This window comes from Chiloscyllium plagiosum, chromosome 31 (assembly GCF_004010195.1).
Source record: "Chiloscyllium plagiosum isolate BGI_BamShark_2017 chromosome 31, ASM401019v2, whole genome shotgun sequence".
Classification (NCBI taxonomy): Eukaryota; Metazoa; Chordata; class Chondrichthyes; order Orectolobiformes; family Hemiscylliidae; genus Chiloscyllium; species Chiloscyllium plagiosum.
In genome coordinates this window covers 10,856,644-10,882,231 of record NC_057740.1, presented here as the reverse complement: position 1 = coordinate 10,882,231, position 25,588 = coordinate 10,856,644, and the positions used below count along the sequence as shown (strand labels likewise).

General features: G+C 39.5%; 1 protein-coding gene across 1 annotated transcript in view; it reads right to left on the bottom strand.

Moving 5' to 3' along the window:
* Positions 1 to 25,588, bottom strand: part of fsd1 (fibronectin type III and SPRY domain containing 1) — a 49,969-nt gene that overhangs the window by 8,346 nt on the left and 16,035 nt on the right. The window contains exons 4-11 of the mRNA XM_043720950.1: positions 24,528 to 24,629; positions 22,584 to 22,606; positions 14,897 to 15,018; positions 13,419 to 13,628; positions 10,517 to 10,615; positions 8,293 to 8,452; positions 7,130 to 7,212; positions 2,868 to 3,119 (exon numbers count right to left, since the gene is read on the bottom strand). Of these exons, the coding sequence (XP_043576885.1) occupies positions 2,868 to 3,119; positions 7,130 to 7,212; positions 8,293 to 8,452; positions 10,517 to 10,615; positions 13,419 to 13,628; positions 14,897 to 15,018; positions 22,584 to 22,606; positions 24,528 to 24,629 (1,051 nt within the window). The remainder of the gene's footprint in view (positions 1 to 2,867; positions 3,120 to 7,129; positions 7,213 to 8,292; positions 8,453 to 10,516; positions 10,616 to 13,418; positions 13,629 to 14,896; positions 15,019 to 22,583; positions 22,607 to 24,527; positions 24,630 to 25,588) is intronic.

The following is a 25,588-nucleotide window of genomic DNA, read 5'->3' as shown; positions in this document are numbered from 1 at the left end:
CGCCTCCTTTCGCTTGAACCTCGCTAATTTCCAAAACTGTTGGGAACAATGCTTCAAATCCTACAAGTTGGAAGTGCTGCTCCGGATTTGGAACTATATTGCCGTCCCTTCACTGTCACTGGATCAGAATTCTGAAACTCACTCCCTATCATCATTGCGGGTGTACCTACAACAGTTCAAGGCAGCAGCTCACCATCATCTTCTCAAGGGCAGTTAGGGATGGGCAATATGTGCTGGCTAAGCTATCATGCCCCTCGAAAGAAGAAAGAAATAGTGCAGCAAGTTCTAAAGTCACCTGGAAGCAGGATACAGTCAGTTCTACCAGAACGGAGTAGCTCCATTCTCATATAATCCCATGCTATAAGAAAATCGCATAACAGCAGCAATATTTAAAGTAGTGGGGTCAGAATCATGTTAAAACCGATACATACTTTAAAACTTTGTGCTTTAGTAACTATGTCCCTATTTCATAAATCGCGTTTTGGCGAATTTGCTTTAATGAAGCATTATAGCAGAATGATGTGTATTATCTCCAGATATACTGGACCTGAACTCCAGGGGCCAGTCGGGAGGGCTAGATGGTGGCCACCAGGTGAAAGGAGACAAACACATTCTGTTTTAATTCCTCCTCAGTGTTTTGTGAAAGTCACTGGAGGACAAGTAAATTGCTATACAGCATTTTAAACAATTAGTAAATGAAACAGCATGAATAGCAACCTTGTTTCATTTTAATTGAGGGAAAGGATGCAAGTCTTGCAACTTGACCATAATTAATGGGTGCAAGTTATGCATGCTTTTAGCATCAGGGAAGATTTTTCATTCAGCAGGATTGTGTCACAGAGGAAATGACGTGTAGAATAATGAAGATCTAGTGTACTTATTAGGCTAAAATCTAATCCAGAGACAGATTAGCCTTAAAATACTTTGTCTTTGTGGATAGAGTCAAACTCTTCTTAACGCAATGCAATGCCTTTCAGTGCATTTAGATCTATATGCTGCTATCTCCAAATTACCTCCTGAACCTCGAATGCCTGAAGTCGATCTAAAAAGCAGCATTGTGACTTGAATCAATTATACGATAAACTCACTTGACAAAAATAGCCATCTTTCCAATGACGTTTAAGCACAGATCAATTCTAAAGATTTGGATTAGCTTAACTCCGTTGCTAGTTTGTGCCAAACAGTTCGGACTGCAAATTCCATTCCATTATTTGAGCACTTCAGTATCAAGTGATTGTTGCATTAGCCACAATCAGATCAGATTGCATATCGTTGAATGGTGAATAAAGTTCAAGAGGCTGAGTAACCTACTCCTGCAGCCTCATTTTTCACATATTTTCACATCTCCTGGGGAAAATGTAGCGATATCACTTGATTTGTAGTCCAAGCACCAATGCTAATGTTTGTAGGATTCAAATTCCTATGAGTTGTATCCTACAAACATTCAACATCCAGGATTCAAACATTACTGGACAGTTAGTGGCATTGGCATTAAGAAAATTGTAATTAAGATATGGTCTTTGTAACAATGACCAATAAAGCATTATTCTCATTAAAAATTGTCTGTTTTGTTGATGTTCTTCAGGGAAGGAAATTTGCCCTCCTAACCTTGTCCAGTCTATAGGTTCTTCCATACCCACAATGTGGCTGAACCTTACATCTCTTCTGAAATGGTCATAGCAAGTCACTCAATCGAAAGGAAATGGACAATGGGTGCTCGTGATACCCACTGTCTAAAGAATTTTTTTTTAAAATTTGGATGGGCTTTCCCTGGTAATGGTGAACATGAGAAGGTAAAACAGCACAATGTGAAGAACAGGGAGCTTGTTCTCCGTGAACTACCAGTCCAAGAAAACGAAACTAGATCAATTGGTTGTTCATCTCACTTGTTCGTAGAATCTTAGTAGGAAGAAATCAGCTTTCAAAATAATTCATAATAACCATGCCATTGCATGAAATACATGGATTTGTTGAAATGAATAACATGGATGCATCCAAGGGAGAAAGGTCTAAAGGGATATACATTGATCAGGTTAGAGAAAAAGGGTTAAATGGAACATAAATCACTGCCATAGATGAGATACACTGAACAGTCAATTTTGAATGCGATATATTTCTATCTAATAATTTAGAATTTTCAGGAGATACAAAAAATAAGTTGCTGGACAAACTCAACTTCTTTCTTTTATGGCATCATGATTAGGCAATGAGATGTTGGAGATGCAGAAGAAGTTGATATAATATTTAAAAATTTTAAATTTAGCAATAGAAAATACTTAACATTTTAGGTAAGAAAATAATAAAACTTTAAACTTAGCATAAAGAAACAACAGATATCTGAAGCAATAAGGAATTTCATGAATTGGGTTTTGAAATAACTAAAAGCATTAATGTTTGAACTCACGCACTGGTGTTGAAACAGAAAAAAAAAAGTTAAAAACTGAACCACGAAGCACATGCCCGTACAGTCAGGGGTTTAAAAAAAATTTAACTATTACAAAAATAAAGCTTTTGTCAAGTTTTCGATCTCCCCATGCCCAAAGATCTCGATCACAGCTATAGTGAGGGACAGTTTCTAGATAATGGTCAGTGATAGTCATAGCTAGTTGACAGGGAATGCATTAACTCATCCTTGCCTGCTGCCTGTCACAACAATACTCTGGAACTGACAGAAGCATTTAAAGAAAGAAAATGTAGTTAAGTCATTGAGCACATTGATGTAGCCAGTTATCACTGTTGCCCCTACCTGATGTTTTAACGTACATTGAACAAATTCAGCATTCAAAACTGAAATCATGGACACAGGGTATAGACTTTAACCATTTTGGCCCAAAACAAGGGGTAGAGGTGAACAGAAATTCCAATACCTTCACTGTAGTTACAATAAACTCCGATTCTCTCAGGTACTGAGATATCCAAGACTTTGGCTTTGTTGTTGTGTTTGGCGGTAAAGCTGACTTGCAGCCAGTTATTGAGATGAAGACACCAGGAGGCATTGGTCTTTCCCAGTTGATCAAATTTGCCCAAAGTCCTGTAGGCCACACCTACAATGAAAGCCTTGCTGTCCCTTTCAAATGTGACCTCCCAGTAATGCTGTCCACCATCAATTAGAGTATCCCCTGCGGAAAACAAAAAAGAGATTATGCACATGAAACAGTTAAATTCCTTGTTCCCACGGAAGATCTATTTCCTGCCACAGAAAATGCTCACTAGAAGCAAAATCTGTATTAATTAGTTCTGGAGTGCAGAGTCAACAATTTAAAAAAAAACAAAAATCAGCAGTGCAACCTGGAAAGTAGGATTGAATTTTTTTGGAAAAGTACATGAATAGGAAAGGTTGGAAGGGAGATGGGCCAGGAGCAGGTAGGAGGAACTAGTTTAGTTTGGGATTATGTTGTCATGGAGAAAGTGAGGACTGCAGATGCTGGAGATCAGAGCTGAAAATGTGTTGCTGGAAAAGCGCAGCAGGTCAGGCAGCATCCAAGGAGCAGGAGAATCGACGTTTTGGGCATGAGCCCTTATGTTGTCATGGACTGGTTGGACAAAGGGTCTGTTTCTGTGCCATTTGACTCTAAGTAGTTGAGGATTTATTCCTAAAATAAATTCTGCCGCTGGCTTTTTGTTCTTAGAAAAATAGTTAAACCAACAGGTTACCTGTATGCCTTCACCTCTTCATGAAGAGCCTTTCTGCAGAATACAAACTTCCCATATATTCTAGTTAGTCAAGAATGCCCTCCAGTAACTGCACAACTGTGACTTATTCAGTTTCTCTCTGGGATCGAATCATTAACTTGCTGCATCGATGATGTAGGAGGCTGAACTGTTGAAGCAATTAGAGGGGATTCTTAAAGCAACTGCCAATCTTCCTTCATAGCTTAAGGAAGACTCATTAGTGTGAAGTCTCCTAGAGAGAGGACATTTCTAAATATAAATTTGTTTGAATGTCTGGTACATTCAGGATTCTGTTCTGTTGTTAGTGCAAATCTAGATGTTTTAAACACCAGAAGGAACACAATAGAATTTAAAAACTCTAACCTCTAAACCCTGCAGCTCTGCATCATTCCTTTAATAGGTTTCACAACAATAAAGTGACTCTGTAGTGCAATAGCCAGGGTTAGCACAAGGCCATTCGCTACAAACCTTCAGCCTGATGCCCCTTACCTATCCCAAAGCATATCCCAGATGATATTAGTGGAAACAATGTCATGAAAGGCCAGTGGCAAGGTGTGAGTGGGTTCGATGGGTGAGCAGGTTAATAGGAGATTCACTTTGTTAAAAAAAACAGGCAAGACAGAGGAGCAAATATAAGTTTTAAAACATGTCTAAACTGTAAAATATGCATATTCTGCAAACTATTCACAATATTTACATAAAATTGAAAGTGATACCACGTATTATACATACTGCAAAGTCAAATATTAGCAGTTAACTACCAACAGAGAAAGCTGCTGGTACTGAGCAACATTTGATTAGTGCTCTGCCTTGCAGTCCACTGACTCATGCAAATTCTGTGAATAATATTGATACCACAGAGGATGTGGCTCAACCTTTTGCAATTAGCTAGTTAAACATTTCATGTGTACATCTCATGTTTATTGCACGTATACTAAATACCCCCATATTTTACTGAACTCTATCGATGTAAATATCTAGCAGAGTTATTGACCTGAATGCAAAGATAGCCATCAAAGCATGCAAAATCTGTCTAGTGATATCATCTGTTGAATGGTGTCTCCAAGCAGGATGCACCTTCGCTCGTGAGACTGAATTGCTACAATCTGTGTGTAATACTGTCACCACCTACAGAGATGGACGGATTTCCACATGTCCAAGGAAGCCTAGGACTAAAGAATCTGGGAGAGGGGGTAAAGGCCAGTAATGCAGCCCCAGCCAATGAGCAGTGCAACTTTGCAGCTCGCCATGGTGGGTGAGAGATGCAGAGATAGATGTTCCCAGCTAAATTTGGACGTCAGGGGATTGGGATTATTGACACTTACTTCCCACCAACCAACCCACTTGTGAGCAACAAGCAAGCTATGGATTAAAAGCTGCGCAGTTTAACTTCACAGTCATCAACATGAAAATTTTTGAAGCAAACGTTAAACCAAATGTGAATTGTCCAGTGCCTGAGCTTGATACCCACTGCAGTCAGATTGACATTTGTTGCTCATAACTGTACATTGAGGGATCAAGCTCCACAAATTGCATTACAGCCTTTCAAAGTCTCAGACAGAATCCTCCTTGCTTAGCTCCCTCCTCCACTGTAAGGGAGCTTAATTTGGATTGGGTAGTGCAGCGCTGGAAATTGATGTCACCTCACGATGATGGCAATTGATGCTTCTTCTTGGCTGTGCATAATCAGTTCTGGGCCCAATTTGGCGTCATTCCAATAGTTTTATTTGCCACTCTCCCTTAGCCATTCTGACACCCAGCGATAGCTTAGGTAAAATATGGAAAAAAGTAAATAAACATTTCAAACAAAGGAAGGTGCAGGATCATGGGCAGAAGTGGAATAGTGGATTTAGCTTTGCGTTGATTGAATTAAAGAAACATCACGGTCCTGATGCGCTAAAAAAAAGTCTCCTTGTATACTGACAACCACAATGGTTCTGTATTAAAGCAGAATTTCTCCAAATGCAAATTGAAAACCTGAAGCTATATTCATTTCTATTTACATGCAAGATCCACATCAAGAACATTATTCTAAAGGAATACATGTACAGAAGAAACAGTCCAGACACGAGATATCCATTTCTACATTCAACTTAGTTCTAACTGCATTTATTAAAATATCACATTCAAGTTTCATTGATTGCTTAAAGATTCTTATAAGTTCACAGGTTGTCAAAAGGTACAAACTACAGGGCAACCTCAATTATCCAAACAATATGGGTGGGGAGTATTTTGTTTGGATAATCAAATGTTCGGATAACACAGTCTACCCAAGCATCAGGACCTTGTTCGGATAATCTGAGATTCAGATAATCAACATTTGGATAATCGAGGTTGTACTATATAACCAGACTGACGTTTATTTGAACGCTGCAGTTCACTGTAAGGCTAGACAGTCAAGCTAGAATATTTTGATAACATTACTAATTTTTATGGCTTGAAATAAAGTTTTAGGATTTAACCTCAACTCGAAGTAGTTTAGTTTGATTTTTTGTTTGCAGTTGAGACAATTAATGGCCAAGACAACTATTTGTTAAGAACTAGTCTTGCTGACTAAAATTGCTTCAGTGATGAACAACCTGGCTTCAAGCAATTCTATTTGTTTCACTACACAAGATGCAAATTCATGGTCTGTTGTGAAGTAGGTAAATTTTTACACCTAGCAGCTTAAATTGCATTTGATATACTTTATCTCAAACAAGAATCATGTGTTCTTATTAGGTTTCAGGCACCTCACTGTCTTAATACATCACCTATATTTGAGAATAAAGCATTTATATTTTTAAGAGGATAGCTTGATATTCTGTTAGAGACATTGGTTCTTGATTGCCTTAGCATTTTGAGTTGGTGGTTTTTGAATGATAGTTTTCATTATTGATAAGAGGATAACACATTATTAAAAAAGAAAGTGTGACTTCTCTCATATAGATACAAAGCTGTTGGATAACTAATCCAATGTTACCCAAACCTGAAAAAGGGAGAGAGGAAAGAGTGTTGGAGATTTATCTTGGCCTATATGACTTTCAATCACACAGATGGTGTTATATCAGAGCACTGTCATCTTAAGGCAATGAATGGGGGCAATTCAGACCATTTCCTAATAAATAGATGAGCAACTTGGGAAGAATTAAGGAGAAGAATTGGAAGCATAGCATCTTTGATGTCACGGTCTACCATGGCTTCTCTGGGATAGTTCAAAGATACAGTTCAGTGAACTTGACTTCAGAGGGAAGAGAAAGAAAGAAATTGGCAACAGTCAAGGAATCCTCGCCCTTTCATGTTGTCGTCACAAGTGTTTGTAAAATCTTGTTTAATAAATTTTAGTTGAATCAGAAATATCGGTTATTCATACCTCATTATGGTCCTCAGTTTTGCCTGAGCTATCATTACAAGTCATTCGAACTTCAGGAAAAAGCTTTCTAAACTTCAACTCATAAAAATGGTTTCTTGTACCTACCTAACACAGTGTATGATTCAGCCGTAAAGCGATCTCTGCTGCTCCGTCCAGATGGCATTCTCTTTGGTGAGTGAATGATGCTCCTTAATACAGAAAGATAAAAGCTATTTTAACCAGAGTCGGGCAGACAGTCTGCTTGAGTTGTAAGTGATGCTAGAGCTGATTTAAGCACCACAAGCAAAATTAATGAAAAGTGCATTACAAGAAAGGAGTCACTATAAGTAAAACATTCTTTTACAAAAAAAAAGGACAACATTAATGAACAATATGATTGAAATTCAGCCTGTGACAAAGCAGGTATAATCCTGTTGTCAACAATTTGTGGTTCAGCAATTGAACTTGGATATTAAGAAAGGTTTCAAAATGTATATATTTCCAACTGGAAACGGTGTGCAGTTCCACATAAAAATGTTAAGGTACTACAGAATTGGAACTGTAGTCAACCTGTGCATTAATTAAAAGAAAGCTTCCTGCATTTCTGAATTTTCTCTCCTTGCATTCAGAAATGACCAGACCCATGAGAAATCCATCGAATCTTGGTTTATACAAGTCCGACACGAAGACAAGAATAGAAAAACATAATATAGAGACATCATGATTATTTAAAGAACACAGGCGGGAAGTATTTCGTTTGGTTAATCGCACTTCAGATAATCAAATGACAGATAACCAAATGCCAGATAACATAATTTAGACGAGCATCGGGACATTGCGATCTTGCTGGATAATCCGGTATTCGAGGTTCCTCTGTTACAGGTATGTGAGAAAAAGTGCAAAGAAGCCCATAGAAAACAAAGTGCTCTGACTAGTAGTGACGAGGAACCAGCAGCAGTAACAAACAAGATTAAAGTGATAGAAGTGCTTATAATTTATATTTCAACTATACTATGTATTTACATTACAAAATGGAGGCCTGTGGGTCAAGTATAATGAATTACAATATATCAAATTCAAAGAATATGCATAAAATAACTCTCTCTCTGTCACAACCTAATTAAGTTTGTTGCATTCGAGCACGGTGTCACTAGGGGTTTAATATATTTGCCAGTTGGAGCTCTTGGCTGCTGTATATATAGCCCAGCTGCTAATACTTTGGACACCTTCCAATTAAACGGATCGGTGACACACTCTCATGTATCTTGACCCTAACTGAGGTTTTGTACCTTGCAGGGGAATTCGCCGGCGATGCTGTCCTACTTCGGTTTTCCTTTCCTCGGACTTTGATCTCTTGCACCTTTCCCCCTGATGCATCCCATTCCACACTCTGGTCCTCCACTTTCAAATTCTGATGGGCTGTTGCAGCATCCAAATTGAAATTAAATGCTGTAAAAGGAAAAAACAAGTAGTTTTAATCCTCAGTAAAGATGTCCTTCAAGAGCCTAGAAAGGTCTATGGTACACTGTACACCATTCCCAGCACTAGACCAAAAGTCAAGAATGAAAGATGTAGAGGATTCAATTTGCGATTAAACAGCATATAGTATAGTTGTAATGTGGGAAGTTTTAATTATTCTCATGCAGGCTACAATAGTAATAGCATAAAGGATTGAGATGTGGAAAAGTTCCTAGAGTACTTTCAAGAGAATTTCTAGATCCTTATGTTTCCAGTCTAATCAGGAAATTGCTGGATTTGTTTTTTTGAGAAATGAGTTGGGTGATGCAGATAGTGTCAGTGGAGGAACATTTAGGACACAAAGATCATTTCATTAGGCCTTACATTAGCAATGGGAAAAGTCAAGGAGCAAAGAGGATTTCATTGGGGAGGGCCAAGTTCAATAGGGTAAGAATGGATCTGGCCCCAGGTAAACTGGATTGAAGATTGGTAGGTAAAGCTATATTGCACCAATGGGCTGTCTTTAATGAGAAGGCAGTTTGGGTAAAGTCGGTGTTACCACGAGAGGGAAAGATAGGGTGAAAGAAAATACTCCCAGAGAATCTAAGGAGATAGAGTGTCAAATGAAGTATAAAAAGGTTACATATTACTTATGTACAGACTCTACTCAGAAGGTTCAAAAAACAGCTAAATGTTTTGCTACTGCTGGTTAAAGTTTGGAAAAAGAGAATAGAATTCAATGTAGATAAAAAACACATGCAAAACAGAAAATTCTTAAAAAGTTTCCAACCTGTTAGCTCATTTGAGGGAAAGGTTCTGCTTATTGTTTGTCTCTCCAATTTTTCTTGGTAGGTTTACATCACACCAATATTAATCTAATCTAAATGGGGCGGCATGGTGGCTCAGTGGTTAGCACTGCTGCCTCACAGCACCGCTGCCTCACAGCACCAGGGATCTGAGTTTGTTTCCCACCTCAGGCAACTGTCTGTGTGGAGTTTGCACATTCTCCCAGTGACTGCGTGGATTTCCTCCAGGTACTCCAGGTTCCTCCCACAATCCAAAAGATGTGTAGGTTAGGTGAATTGGCCAAGCTAAGTTGCCCGTAGTGTTAGGTGAAGGGGTAAACGTAGGGGAATGGGTCTGGGTGGGTTGCTGTTCAGAGGGTCGGTGCGGACTTGTTGGGTCGAAGGGCCTGTTTCCATACTATATGGAATCTAATCTAACAATATTCATTAAGAAACACAGACTAGAGTATGGCATTGGAAAATATGGATGTAACTCAAGACAGGGACACTCTGTGTGCCCCAGTGTCTACGTCACTGTGGTTACAGTTTCTTCAGGTTGCTCTCTTTCTCCTCTGAATTCTCAGAACCTTTGCCCTTTAACTTTACCACCAACCTGCATTCTTTAGCCAAAAGGATGAAGCTCAATAAGTCAGAAGATGGCATCCAATATCAATTGGCTTTAGATAGGACATAATAGGGAGAAAGTTTGTGCAACTGCAGCAAGAATTCAAGAAATGCCCTATCTACCGAGCTCTACACTCATCATGATTAATACTAATGATCTAGACTTCGGTAAATAGGGCACAATTTCAAAGGTGGCAGATGACTCAACGCTTGGAGAAACACAAGGAGGATGCCATTAAATTTTAAAATCACAGACAGCCTGATGGAATGGGTAGGCGGTGGCAGGTGAAATTTAACAAGAAATGTGAAGTGCTTCATTTTAGTTGAAAGAACGAGGAGTGACGATTTAGAATAGGAGATGCAATTCCAAAGACAGTGCAAGAGCAGAGCAGCCTGTGAACAAATTGTTGCTGGTGGCAGGGCATACTGAGAAAGCAATTTAAAACATACAGGACCCAGAGTTTTATAAGTAGGAGCGGATAGTACAAAAGCAGCAATATTGATGTTCAATCTTCACTATCTGAACTGAAATTGGAAGCAGTGTCCTATAAGATGCAAAAGCAGCAAGTCAAAGCGAACATGAGGATAGCAATCCCGTAACAAGAACACGAAAAGTCAATTTAGAATAAAGAACAGTTTTACAAACCACTTGTCTCCAGGGTGATGGGTTCTGAAAACTCTCCAGCCACAGCTTTGTTGCATGCTTTCACCCGAAAGTTGATAAACTTTGTGTCAAATTTCAACCCTGGCAAAATATATTGAAAAGACTTTAGGTCATAAACATTTTCCATTAACAAGCAAGCGAAGGATGCCCAACAACCACGCCAAGAAAAAAAACTTTCTTAATGGGGAATTCAATCTGAAAAAATGGTAAATTTTTTAAAAATTCCAGTGTTTGAGCTTTGATCTGAATGGAGTTAGCTCATTATAGCTGGGTTAGAAACGAGAATACAATGGTTCAAAGGAAGAGAAAGGAAAAATGCCAGGCAGCATTGGAAAGTTTTTCAAAGATAGCTGACAAGAGTTTGGGGTGAGTTAGGGCAACATCCCACAGACCTCAATCACAGGTGGCTGATGCTTATTACGATTGTTCAGATACTCCTTTTATGGATGGTGTCATGGAGTCATAGAAACACACTCTTCGGTCCAATAATGCTGTAATTGTACTCGCCTCCACACTTGATCTGGCAGTTCATTCCAGGCACGCACCAACCTTTGCGTCACAAAGTTACTCCTCAGGTCTTCTTTAAAACTTTCCCCTCTCAACTTAAACCAATGTCCTTTAGCTTTGATCTCCCCTACCCTGGGAGAAACACCTTGGCAATTTACCCTAACCATGCTCCTCATATTTTATAAGATCTCTATAAAGATTAACCCTCAAATCGCCGATGCTTCAGTGGAAAAAAGCCCCAGCCTATTCAGCCTCTTCTTATAGTTCAAACTCTCCAACTCCAGCAAACATGCTTGTAAATCTTTTCTGTACCCTTTCAAGGTTCACAATAAAGGATCCTATAAGAGCGAGACCAGAATTGAATGCAGTATTTCTAATGTGGCCTATCCAATGTCCTGTGCAGCTGCAACATGACTTGCCAACTCCGATACTCCATGTTACGACCCTGTCTACCTGTGACTCCACTTTCAAAGAATTATGCACATGCAACCCTAGGTCTCTGTGTTTGGCAACACACCCGAGGGCTCAACCATTTACTTGTGGAACAAAATTACTACCTTCATATCAGTAAGGAGAGTTAGGAAAAAAAATCGTGTCAATTGCACAACTTCTTCTAAGATGCTTTTATGATTACATAAGTCCTAATGCATACTTAAGGTTTAACACCTTTGGATATACACAACAGAAGCAAATGCTAAATCCCAAATGAAAGCATCATTCAAAGCTGTTTTAAATGATAATTAGTACCACAGAATCACCAGTGTCAGAAATCACACGACACCAGGTTATAGTCCAACAGGTTTATTTGAAACCACAAGCTTTCAGAGTGTCGCTGCTTTGTCAGGTGAAGTCACGTCACCTGCTGAAGGGGCAGCGCTCCAAATGCTTGTAATTTCAAATAAACCTGTTGGACTATAACCTTGTGTCATGTGACTTCTGACTTTGACCACCCCAGTCCAACACAGTCACCTTCGCATCATCACAGCATAGGTACAGGTGACATTCAGGCCATCAGGTCTGCACCAGTTCTCTATAAGAGCACCTCCACGTGTTATCATTGATTCTTTTACCTATTATTTTAATTCTATGCCCTCTTGCTGTCCTTTCTTTTCACCAATGGGAAAATGCTTCCCTGCCAGAAGTTATTGCTAATGTTTTTCCAACTGAAAATAGCAACACCACAAGAAACATTAAGCCCTCATTTTGCCAAGGGTCCTTCAGCAATGCTTTACAATACATGGTGATCTCAAATCACACAGTAGAACAAGGACATACCACCACTACCTAAACGTTTTCCTCCAAGTCACCCATCATCTTGTCACAAAAGTACATCATTGTTCCTTCTCAGACTCCTTCCTTAACAGTGCTGTGTATACACTACACCACATGAACTCTAGCTGCTTAAGGTGACTCATCGCTATCTTTCCAAGGGAAGCTTGGAATTAGCAATAACTGCCAGGAAATACAAAGATAACGTATAGGAAAAGAATGCAGCATTTAGGAACTCAGCTACAGGGTAACCTTGATTATCCAAACACCACGAGCAGGGTGTATTTTGTATGGATAATCAAATATTTGGATAACACAGTTCACCCAAGCATCGGGACCTTGAGATCTTCCTCGAGTAACCCGAAACTCAGATAATTGATGTTCGGATAATTGAGGTTGCACTGTATCGGATGAAAAGGTTTCTACATGTAGACAAAGTTAAAGCTCTGTATGGATTTGACTAATGACCTTTAAAACAAACTAACGTCTAATCATTGTCTTTTCCTTCTATTTGGAAATATACTCAGTCCCTGCAATTTCACATCAAAATATTTTTAAAAAGCTTTCATTTACATAGTGCATTTCTAAACTAAATTGCTTCATACAATTACTTCTGAAGTACGGTATCGGGGCGTCTTTTGCAACTGTAGCAGCCAACTGATTACATTTCAGAACCCACAAAGAACAACATGATAAATGACCTAATAGTCAGATCCTGATGACATTGTTGAAAAGGAAAGAAATATTATCCAAGGAACTGGGGGAAGAAACTGTTTTGTAAATAAGGTCTCACAATCTTTCACGTCCATCTGATATGGCAGGAGGGCTTCAACATGACAATTAATCTGAAGTGTAGCATCCCCTCCACTCACAACATTGTTAGCCCAAATTACGTGGGGTCTAAGGCATTGACAAGTGAGTTATCATTGAAAAAGAAAAAGAAAAAGAAAAAGAAAAATTGTTGAGGGGTGGGCACAATTTCTCATTAGAGGTGATGATGCTGTCACTCTTTGAATCAGTAGATCATTAGCTCAAGGTGTATTCCAAGAATTTGAGTATATTATATGGGGAGGTCACTTCATAGAACAGCAGAGGTTAGCTCTATTACCTGACAAGGTAAATTCCTGCTCTTTGATGCCTTCCTTCACCATCCAAGGGTGATCTTCCTTTAATCGTGGTGGTCCTTCGTAATTGGTTTTGCGATATTCTAAAACATAGTGATCGATCTTACCATCGTCTTCAGGCATTTTCCACACTATGGTCACACAATTGTCTGCCACCAGGCACTCGGATGCATCAATCTCTGGAATACTTGGTACTGATGATAAAAATCAAAGAAAGATAAATACACACAAACCTTCTTGCATGGACAGAATCCACTGACCATTCTCTGGTGCAAATGCTCATCACCTGGAAGCTGAGACATTAAATATTGGCACCAAGATGTCATCAATTTAGGGTATGCAATCACTGTCAATAGATAGCGATTAGGAGAGAGTCTCTAATCCAGCCAGCATGAGGGAATTGTAGCACTTCTCCTGTTTCTTTTAGAAATTGGCTAGTTCAATCAAAATCTGATAATCAGAGTGGTCACCACTGGGCGGAATGTTCACCGATGGAGCTTTTCCGTATCTCATTACAAAATTGGAAGTATATAATATACCTGGCAAGAGACAGTTCTTGGTATTCAGCTGCCCACTTTGATGGGAGATCAGTTACCATCTACTTTATAATTTTTTTTCCCCCACTACAAATGTATAATGCTGAACAAAAATGCAAGCATTTCCCATTAATAATGCAATGTAGAATCCCTATAAATGATCAAGCAGGCCATTCAGCACAATGAGTCCACACTTACCCTCGGAAGAGCATCCCACCCAGACCCACCCCCCTACCTCATCCTCATAACTCTGCATTTCCCATGGCTAATCCACTTACTTGCACATCCCCGGACACAATGGGCAATTTAACATGGTCAATGCACCTAACCTGCACATCTTTGGACTGCGGAAGGAAACTGGAGCACCCAGAGGAAACCCATGCAGACACTGGGAGAAGGTGCAAACTTCACACAGACAGTTGCCTGAGGCTAGAGTCGAAGCCAGGTCCCTGGTGCTGTGAGGCAGCAGTGCCACCCACTGAGCCACTGTACTGTCCAACAAGCAATTTTATTAACAGTTACTGGTAGCTGGAGAGTATGTAGGGTCAAGTAAGAAAAGCATTGGCTTTATGTTGATTCATTAATTAAATTTGATCAATTCAATGTTCTTACGTGCAGTCTAAGAGGATAGCCTGGTAACGTGTTTCCACATTTCAGCCAACATTATTGAACATTGTGCAAAAGCAGAACAGATTGGTGTTTCCCCATCTGCTTTTTTCCCCAAAAGTCCTTGCTTAAAATCATGAATTGCAGAAATAAATACAAATGAAGGATCTCATTCCACTCCATGAGCTTACCCCTACAATCACAATCCTGAAGAGCTGAGAGTTAGCATCTAGAAGACAATTTAGATAAGGCTATGGACTTACCAAGATTATGGCCTGGGAAAAGAAAACAAGCAAGACATTTCTATTTTATTTCCTCACCTGGTAAGAACTTGAGTGAACGAAGGATCTTTTGTTCTTGGGAAAAGTCGACCATCAGATGACTCATATTGTCACTGGCTTTAGCCTTTAAGGACAGCCTGAATGCTGGTGCCATGGTAACACTGTACAACAAAGCCAAGAACTAACATTACATTCAGCTTTCATTACAAAAAAAAGGGGAAAAAAAATCACCAATAAAAATGGACTTGGCCTTGAAGGTTCATGCTTCTAATGGAAACCTACAACAGATTGTGCAACCCTCTATTAAACCACGAATCTCTCCCTAGCCCTTTACAAACATGTTGCTTAATCTTTTGACTCAAAATATATAGATGATCCTGTATTCCATCTACTCACCAATTATTATCTATACCATTCTTGACATTTGTTCATGAGATGTAGATGTCGCTGGCTCGGTCAGCATTTAGTGCCCATTCTCAATTGCCCAAACTACAGCTCAAAATCAATCTTATTGCTGCGGGTTTGGAATCACATGTAGACCAGACCAGGTAAGGATAGCAGACTTCCATCCCTAAAGGATATTAGTGAACCAGATTTATTTTTGGTTGTAATCGGCAGCGGTTACCATTAGACTAAATTTTATTCCAGTTTTTTTTTACTTTTTGAATTCCAATTTCACCATCAGACACGATGGATTCAAAGTGGTGACTGCAGCATATTAGACTGGCATTCTGGATTACTACTTGTGGTATTATCGCTAGTCCACGGTTCAATTTGTTTGCACAGGTTATTATACAGTCCACTATATTACAGACTTCACCTCAGGAATTTGAATGGGTTATCATTTATGTTCACAAAGCTCCATCTGACCAGTTTCCTTCCACAAAGCTTGTCATGAACTGAGCACGGTGTCCTACACAGTATTCAATTAGTTCAATTTATACAGAACAATAATTATCAGATGTTTATAAAAGCCAGTTATTAGAAGTGATTTGCAAACTTAAAAAGAATTCATTTGGATTCTTACAGAAGCTTTGAAAATCATCCGATGGGGGCGGGGAAGGGGGAAATGGGCAGCTAGTTTGGGCAAAAGTACTTTTGAAGGCTTAAGGAGAGGAAGAATGGTTAAAAATGGACTCTGCAACAAGGAACGTTTGGATGTGGCAAGATTGCAAGTTATTCTGTTGTCCTGGAATATTCTTAAACTTCTACAGGACAATCTACAAACATTAAAACATTAAAAAATCCCTACTCTTGATCATAATGTAGAATTCCAGGCACTGGGCTGACTACAGTATCAGGAAGTGGAGACTCATGAAACAAACTTAGTGGCAGTCATTTAGTTATTAATGAACGAATGGAAATGATTATACTTGAGCGACATTTGAGATGGTTAAAAAGAAATAAAACCAGAAAATGTTGGTGACACTCAGCAGGTTCAGCAGCATGTGTGTGAGTGAGGAGTGTGAAAGCGAGAGCGAGGGCAAGAAAAATAAAAGAGTTCATGTTTCAGGTCACGACCTTTATCCCCTGAATGCAGCAATCTAAATATATTGGGTTGGATTTCTTGAAGAGTGGCTCTCTCACACATGGATTGCCACCCTGGTCCTTTTATAATGAAACAGAAGAGCTCTGTATTTCTGACAGGAGATTCCAATCTTTAACAAGATTAAAAATTCCTTCTTAAACATGGAACTGTGCTTCTATTTCCCACAGTGTAAAACCATCAGGGGAAAGTGGCCATATCCCCTTTTTGTGTTTACAACAACCAGTTGATGTATTCTTAAATTTAAAAAAGGTCCTTGTCACAGATACCCACCTTGATAGCTCCTGTGTAACACTAAGCACACAAGGAAAATCTGAGGTTAGGGTGCCAGGATGCAAAATGAAAAAAAGGCCATGTTTGTCATGGGTGTGTTTGGAATAGATTGGGGTGGGGCTGGTGGGAAATATCAGGTTTGACAGCAGCATTAGGGGCTCTGGGATCAGTTAAATACTTATTCAGGAATTAGACAAGACTTTTAAATGTCTAACGTTTTATTATTTATTTAACTTATTATCTGAAGCAGCACAGTGGCTCAGTGATTAGCACTGCTGCATCATGGAGCCAGGGATAGGGGTTTGATTCTACCCCTGTGGAGTTTGCACATTCTCCCAGCGTTTGCATGGGTTTCCTCTGGGTGCTCTGGTTCCCTCCCATAGTCCAAGGTTGTGCAGGTTAGTGGGTTAACCATGTAAAATTGCCCATTGTGTCCAGGGATGCGCAGGTTAGATGGATTAGATTAGATTAGATTTGATTCCTTGCAGTGTGGAAACTCGCCCTTTGGCCCAACAATTCCACACCGACCCTACCAAGAGTAACCCACCCAGACTCATTCCCCTACCCTATATTTACCCCTGACTAACACTATGGGCAATTTAGCATGGCCAATTCACCTGACCTGCACGTCTTTGGACTATGGGAGGAAACCAAAGCACCCAGAGGAAATCCACGCAGACACGGAGAGAATGTCTGTGAAGTTTGCACAGTCATCCAAGTGGGACTCAAACCTGGTCCCCCTGGCGCAGTGAAGCAGACATGCTCATCATTGAGCCACTGTGCCACCCTATGCGTCATGCTAAGTTGCTCACGGTGTCCAGGATGTGGGGGCTAGGTGGATTAGCCATGGGAAATGCAGGGTTACATGTAGGGGGGTTGGGTCTGGGTGGGATTCTCTTTAGAGGGTCGATGTGGACTCGATGAGCTGAATGGCTGGATTCCCACACTGTAGGGATTCCGAGTGTAAGAACCGCAACAAAGCTCGCTTTTAAATGGATATTAATTGGAAGATTCCAGGTGCAATGGAATTGTCCAGCGCAATTTTCAGTTTCCTGAGCAATTTCTTCAGAGGGTGCTATGATGGGGATTCCGCAAGGTCAACTCCCATTCATGCTCTTGAAATGATCATCTGACCATTGGACAAATCCAGGTCATTGTAATTCTTTTCCCTTCTCTGCTGTTGCCAGCATTTTCTATTTCCACTTCGGATTTCCAGTAGTCTCAGAATTCTGTTTTTCTAATGCAAAAGCAAGTTTCACTCCAGATATAGAGGGGTTACATTTAACATGGAATGCTTAGTGGCAGTACTGGATATAGAAATGAACATTTTTCATCTTGGCGATGACACATTTCGCTCTCATTCCCAATCCTTGTCTCTATTACAATATTTCTTGTACCTTATTTATCTTACTGTGACCATTGCATGTCTCAACCTTTCACTCTAACTTCTCAAACACATCATAATTACCTGCCTCCTCCTTGACTTTGAAACCAAGGCATCCTACTTTACACTACTTGCTCCCTCCCCCAAAAGATGTGCAAAAAAACTGTTACCCTTTTAAAACCCTGTAAAATTGATTTCAAACTTAATTTTTAAATTAAAAGCACACACAATGTTATACATTGCGTTGGTTACATGATTAATTTTTTTTCCACAAATAGACTGCAGGAGAGTTCAAGTAACTTAACCAGAAGAGCGACAGACTCCACATACCAAAGGTTTCTTACTGAAATTTGCTCCATAAACAGTGTACAAGTGCATCTCCACTTTGACCAACAGCCCTTTTATTAACTATCACCTGTGCAATATCAGGGGAGCTTTATTGTGCCAATAACAAATCACACAATTGCATAGAGTTTAAGTCGGGACTCCACACATAATGTTACCCGGTTATTACAACTATAGCATTTGGACTCCAAAATGGTTAGTTATGCATCAATTGCAAAAGTAAACCCAAATCCAGATTCCTTTCACAAAAAAAAAATTGCTGGTGGAGCTTAGCAGGTCCGGCAGCATCGGTGCAAAGAAAGCGGAGTCCGATAACTCATCAGAAGAATCGGACTCAAAACATCAACTTCTGCCTTCTCTCCACAAATGCTTCCAGACCTGCTTGCTCCACCAGCACTCTGCTTTTGTTCTAGATCTCCAATGTCCACAGTCCTTTGTTTTATTACTGATTCCTTTTATTGGTTGAACAACACTGAAAACAAAGTGGTTCATTCTTAAATTCAGTTAAACTTGAGAAGAAAGTACTTCATGGTGTTGTTGTACAACTATTACAAAATGATGCCAAGGCCAAAAAAGTTGTTGTGAGGCAAGGTTAAAGAATAGGCTTATACATCCTTGAATACAGAAGATTAATGGAGATCTAATGAGACTTATGATTAAAAGGATCTGTTCAGGCAGAGGGAAACCATTTCCTGCATCGTGGGACTGCAGAATTAAACTATATTTTGAGTGAGGTCAGTTGGGGGTGATGCTAGAAACCATTTCCTTCCACAAAAGCCATGTGAAAATGTACATGCTGCAGTCAAAAAGCCATAAAAGAAAAGGTCAATTGAACATTTCAAAAGTTAAATTGATATATTTTTGTTGGGCAAGGTTACTAAAAGGACAAAGGTAGATGAGCTTAAGACAGAATGTCACGATTCAGATCAAATGGCAAAATAATCCAGCTGTGTTGAGCAACTAGAGCCAAGCAATAATTAATTAGCAAGGGGTCCACCAAAACAATGTTATCTTTAAAACAAGAATGACTGCATTGGGAGTACTCACTTTGAAGTATGCTGCCTAAATGGGACAGCGATTGGAGAGTAACTTCAGTCACCACAGCTAAATAGTGCAGGGGAAATTTAACAGTTTGAGAGAGCTCAAGTCTCATCTTCCACTAAAAAGTGAATAAAAGTTCTACAAGTTGTACCCACAGAATCATCACAGGCCAGTCAGCCACGAGGCCTGAACCAGTCCTATTACCTAGTGCCAATCTCTGCACACTATTTCAATGCAATTAATCATCCAACGTCTCTCCTGAATGCCTTGATTGAACCTGCCTCAACCACATTTCCAGGCAGTGCATTCCACACCCTAACTACATGCAGAATGAAAACATTTCTTCTATCACCTTGCTGTTTGCATTTTTAAATCCATGCCATCTCATCTTTGACAAGAGGGGACAGTCTGTCCCTATCTACTCTATGATTTTTAACTTTGTAACCCTATCCATGATTTTGAAAGTCTCTATCAATTCTCCTTTCTGACTTCTGCTGTCCAAGGGAAACAGTCCCAGCTTCTTCAATCTATCCTCATAACTGGTACTTCTTATTTCAGGAACCATTCTTGTAAATTCCTTCTGCAATCCTAATCATGGAAAAAATAATGGTAAATGGTAGGCTGTCACCAGTGGAAGGTTTGTAGCAAACAAATCTGCCCTGATCCAGCCTTGATTGGAGAACCATGCTCGATTCTGCTGATCATATATTTTAGGAAGGCTAAGGCAGAGAGGGCATAGAAAAGATTTTAAGAAACTAGTTCTAGGGATTAAATATTTTAGATACCGGGATGGATCGAAGAAGCTGGGAGCTTTGAGAGAAGATTCAACAGAGGTGCTCAAAACCATGAATGCTCTGAACATAGCAGATAGAGGAAAAAAAGGTTCCCATTTGCAGACAGATCAAGAAGCAGACCATGCAGAGTTAAGGCTACTGGCAAAAACAACCAGAAGACACAAATACAATCTTTTTGATGCAGAGAGTGGTTGAAGTCTGCAGATCCTAATGTGCAATTTCCTTTAAATGTCATATTTACCAGAACAGAAAATGTTTGCAGGGTTACAGGGAAAATTGCAAGCTGGACTTACTAAGCTGCTCTTGTTGAAAGCCAGCACGGCCACAATGGGCCAAATGGTCTCCTTCTGTATTGTAACTGTCCGATGATTCTATAAATAGATTCAACCAATTTTTCCTTCTGTACATTGGCTTTGTTATGGCGGGGTATTTATGAATATTAGAATACTATTCTGCACTGTCTGGTCAGACCACATTCAAAGGATTGTGTGCAGTTTTGGCCCCATATCTCAGGAAGGATGTACTGGGCCTGGAGCATGTTCAGGGGAGGTTTACGAGAATGGCCCCAGCAATGAAAAGCTTAACATATGAGGAACGTTGGAGGACCGAGTCTATACTCGATGGAGTTTAGAAGGGGGGGGGGGGGGGGGAGAATTTAATTGAAACTCAAAGAATGCTGAATGGCCTGGACAGAGTAGATGTTGGGAAGATGTTTCCATTGGTAGGACAGACTAGGACCAGAAGGCACAGCCTTAGAGTAAAGGGAAGATCTTGTAGAACAGAGATAAGGAAAAACTTCTTCAGCCAGAGAATGGTGAATCTATGGAATTCATTGCCACAGGAGGCTATGGAGGCCAGGTCACTGACGACACTTGAGATTGGGATAGATAGGTTCTTGATTGTCAAGGGGATCAAAGGGCTATGGGGAGAAAGTGGGATAATGGGGTTGAGAAACTTATCAGCTATGATTGAATGGCGGAGCAGACTTAATTGGCTGAATGGCCTAAATTTCCACTCTAATAAATTATGGTCTTATATCTACAGACTGCCCATCTCCTTTGAAGCATTATTACTAAATTGGAGAAGGTTAAGATGTTGCCAGGATGTTGCCAGAAATGGAAGGTTTGACTTATAAGAAGAGGCTTGGTAGGCTGGGATATTTTCACTGGAGCATAGGAGGTTGAGCGGTGACCTTATAGAGGTTTATAAAATCATGAGGGACATAGATAAAGATGAATGGCAGGTGTTTTCTCCCTTGGGTGGGGGATTTCAAGACTAGGGGTATTTTTTTTTAAAAAGGAGTAGAAGGATTTAAAAAAAAGTAGTGAGGACAATTATATTTATTTTAAAAAAAAAAGGGTGGTTCACGTGTGGAATGAACTTCCTGAGGAAGTGGTGGATGCTGATACAGTTACAACATTTAAGAGACTAGTAAATCCATAAATAAGAAATGTTTGGAGGGATATGGGCCAAGTGCAGACAGATGGGACTAGTTTAGTAGGATTATGGTCAGCGTGGACTTGTTGGACTGAAGAGTCTGTTTCTGTGCTGTCTGACTTTATTTAGTGGAAAAGGCTTTGTGCACATGCCAATATCCTAAGTTACAGACGTACTGCAAGCTCCAACAGTTCAGACTAATTACTCCCTCTAGCTTGTAGTCATTGATCCACATCAAAATTGTCATTACAGAGGTATTCAACACCATTTTCCTTCCTGATGAAGGGCTTTTGCCTGAAACGTTGATTTTTGTGCTCCTCAGATGCTGCTGACTTGCTGTGCTTTTCCAGCACCACTCTAATCTTGATTTGGAGATGCTGGTGTTGGATTGGGGTGTACAAAGTTAAAAATCACACAACAATAGGTTACAGTCCAACAGGTTTAATTGGAAGTACACTAGCTTTCAGAGTGCCGCTCCTTCATCAGGTGATTTAATAATTTTTTAAAAAGTCAGAAACATTCTTTATTTGGGAGAGAATGTTTAATGAATCATCCCCTACCAAATTAGAACTGGGACCTTTAAGGATGCAAAGTCTAAATGTTTAGGGAACACTGGATTCATGTTACAGTTCAGTTGCTTGATAAAAGAAACTTGTGCAAAGAGGAAAATGAGTGCAAGTTTCTGATTAAAAGTCAGTGGTATGCAGTATTTGAGTGACTGTTTCACTTCTGTAACAAGCAACATCTAAACTTTACTAAGTAGCATGAAAATGGGTTTACTTCTAGAATAGTCAAAAATCGAGATAAGAGTTTTAGTAAGTACTGTGTAACTAGTTAAAGATTCATGCATCCTTAATGCAGGTTAGACTAATACATGCAATGGAATCAAAAAGTGTTTTACAGTACCTATCTTTAATCTGCTTGGCAGCCTTTGAAGCAGAAAAGAAGAGACAGAAAGTCAAACATGCAAATAAGCACAATTATTCAAACTACTATGAAGCAAATATGTTTTTACATTGCTGTCAGATAAACCAGCCATAAGCCATCTCCACATAGCTCCTGCACTTCAGGTGGGTTAAATCTTTTGGAATTAAAGTGATTCATTTGTCTTCCTGCAGGTAGACACCATTCAAACATACAGAGAAACAACATCTCATTGTAAAGCAACAGTAAATTGTAGAATTCCATCCTAATCACACAGTTGCCCCACAATCCAAAGAAATTAGCTCACAGCCTCAGTTAATATCTGGACAGCCCAGTTTATTTCTGAGCATTGTAACTTGGAAACGACCACTATTTGATGCTATAAGTCTACTCAAATAGCAAGAATAGACTTACTAATGAAAACATTACACAATAAAATACTGAACACGTTTTGATTCTGTTTGCATATTGCCCATTTCCCCACCCTCATTCTTTTTCCTTCCTAATTGTCTCAGTCTCATATCTTAAGCAGTTTGCAAATCAATCTTTATAACATCTTAACAAAAGGCACCACGAGACATTCTCGAATACAAATCGAGGAAACTTAACTCCTTTGTATTTCATAAGTAAAAATATAGTTCTGGGTTCATGCGTCTATCAGGATTTATAACTTACTCTGCAAAACAAAAAAATGACATGAACCTTTTACTTCTAATCAAAGTAAACCAACAGCATCCAGAACATGCTCTGCTGGTAAACGCACTATGTAACAAAAACAGAACTAATCAGACAAGGAAGATTTGATGTTTGGGTCAGTTGCTCACAACCAGATTTCAGTTTAGATTTTATAATTAGTCTTTAGCAATTCAGGGTATAGACTGAAAAATGAAAATAAAATCAAAAAAATCAGTCTTCATTGTGATTTTTAAAAACCTTCTTTCATGGGATTTGGGCGTCGCTGGCTGAGCCAGCATTTACTGCCCATCCCCAACTGCACAGAGAGCAGTTAACAGTCAACCACATTGCGAAGAATCTGGAGTCTAGCGTGGGTCAGACCAAGTCAGGATAGCAGATTTTCCTCCCTAAAGACCAGATAGGTTTTTAATGACAAATCGTCAACGGTTATTTAGAGGCCACTAGACTAACTTCTATTAATTCCAAACTTTTTTTAAAATTGAATTGAAATTCTACCAGCTGCCACTGTGGAATTCAAACCCATGTCTCTGGACTATTGGTCCAATGACATTACTATGACACTGCTACCCTGGATCATTATTCAGGGAGTGCTACTGGAAAAAAGTGACATGTATGGTTACTTGGCAAGAACAGTTTCAGGCACGATTGTAGTGTCCTATCAGTGAAAAGTTTTAGTGATACCATTTAGGCTCATGTGAAATCAGGGCAGGTACAGCAGAGCGGAGGACCAGTGACCTCCAACAAGGGTCCAAAGAGAGGAAAGCAATACAGTACAGAAGGCGGCTATTGAGGTGCAGTGGTAGTGTCCCTTCCTCTGAATTAGAATGTCTGGATTCATGTCCAGCCCACTCCAGAGGTATGTAATAACATCTGAATATGTTGATTAGAAAATATCGACAGTGCAGAAGACCATTCAGTAAGTGCAACATTGCTAGCTGACTGAACTGTTGAGTATTGGAAATAAAACATGACTCAAAAAGACTCAGTCATTTTTGCTCTTTGAATAAACTGTCTCCTTTGTAATTAGCTTCCCTCCATTCTTCTACTCAATTATACTGTCTTTTCCCTTAGCTGTGTTGAGAGGATTCAGGCAAATTATGAAATTTTGATCTGTTAACACCCTTATTTAGGAATATCACTTCTCTAACAGATATAGTTCACAACACATCTTAGGAACTATGCAGACAACATTTATTAAAGAGAGGATAAGTTAGGAAAAAACTTAACTACCTCGCTGATTCCATCAGAGTTTGCAGTGTCCAGTGTCTGGTTAGCAAATTCGAGCAGCTCCTCTGAACTCTCCAAAGCCTTGGTGCAGACGGTCAGCTGATTCTACAAGGAAGATGTTGATAAGTGATCAATATTAGGATCGCTGATGAAAAGAGTCAGCTTTAAGTGACTCAGAAGGTCAGATATGTACGTTGGCCAGAGTTGAGGTAGTCGGTTTAAATTGGAAAAGAATGGAATTAGTTGAAGAAAAACCCGTAAAAAGGGTAGACTGAGCAAAAGGTCTGTAGTTTTGTGGAATGGAAGATAAAACTTTGAGGTCTTGAAAATCAATTATAATAGGCAAAAACACAATTATACAAGTTTGGATACGGACAGGAGAAAGAGAATGGACAGAATATTTGGAGGAATAAGGTAGACAAAGATCAGCAAAAACACAAGCTGCAGAACCTTAAGAAAAATAAGATAATCTTTGTTTCCACTTCTTAATTTAAACCACTCTTTAAAGCTTCAGTAAGTGTGGTTTGACTGAACACTCTTCCTTTAAGAGGCCAGTCAGAACACAATACCTATTCGCAAAACTTGCATGTGCCAAGACTATGTAAAGTCCACACCATACTCACTTCAGAGCTGCTTACACCAATTCTGTGCTCTCAAATGAGAAGACATGGGTATATATGCAGATCCCCCCACATGGTCTGAATAGAAGTAGGAATTGCCATTCTGACAAGTAGAGATTCTATAGTTTAGGACAGTTTTACACTTCCAACAATGCTGCTATTTCCACTAACTATAAAACTTCCATCTTTCTTTGCTCACTGGACAGCAAGAGAAAACAAGTAATTAGTAGTCAACCTGAAATCGATGGCAAAACAGAACCACAGAAAGGACTTGGAAGCTTCAGCATGAAAGGCATTTTGGACGTCCATTTCCTTTAAAACAACACACACATAAATATATACTTTTCCCTTTGACTTAGAAGGTTGTGGGTTCAAACACCAGTCCAAGTCATAGAGTCAGAGTCATAGAGCCATACAGATGTACAGCATGGAAACAGACCCTTC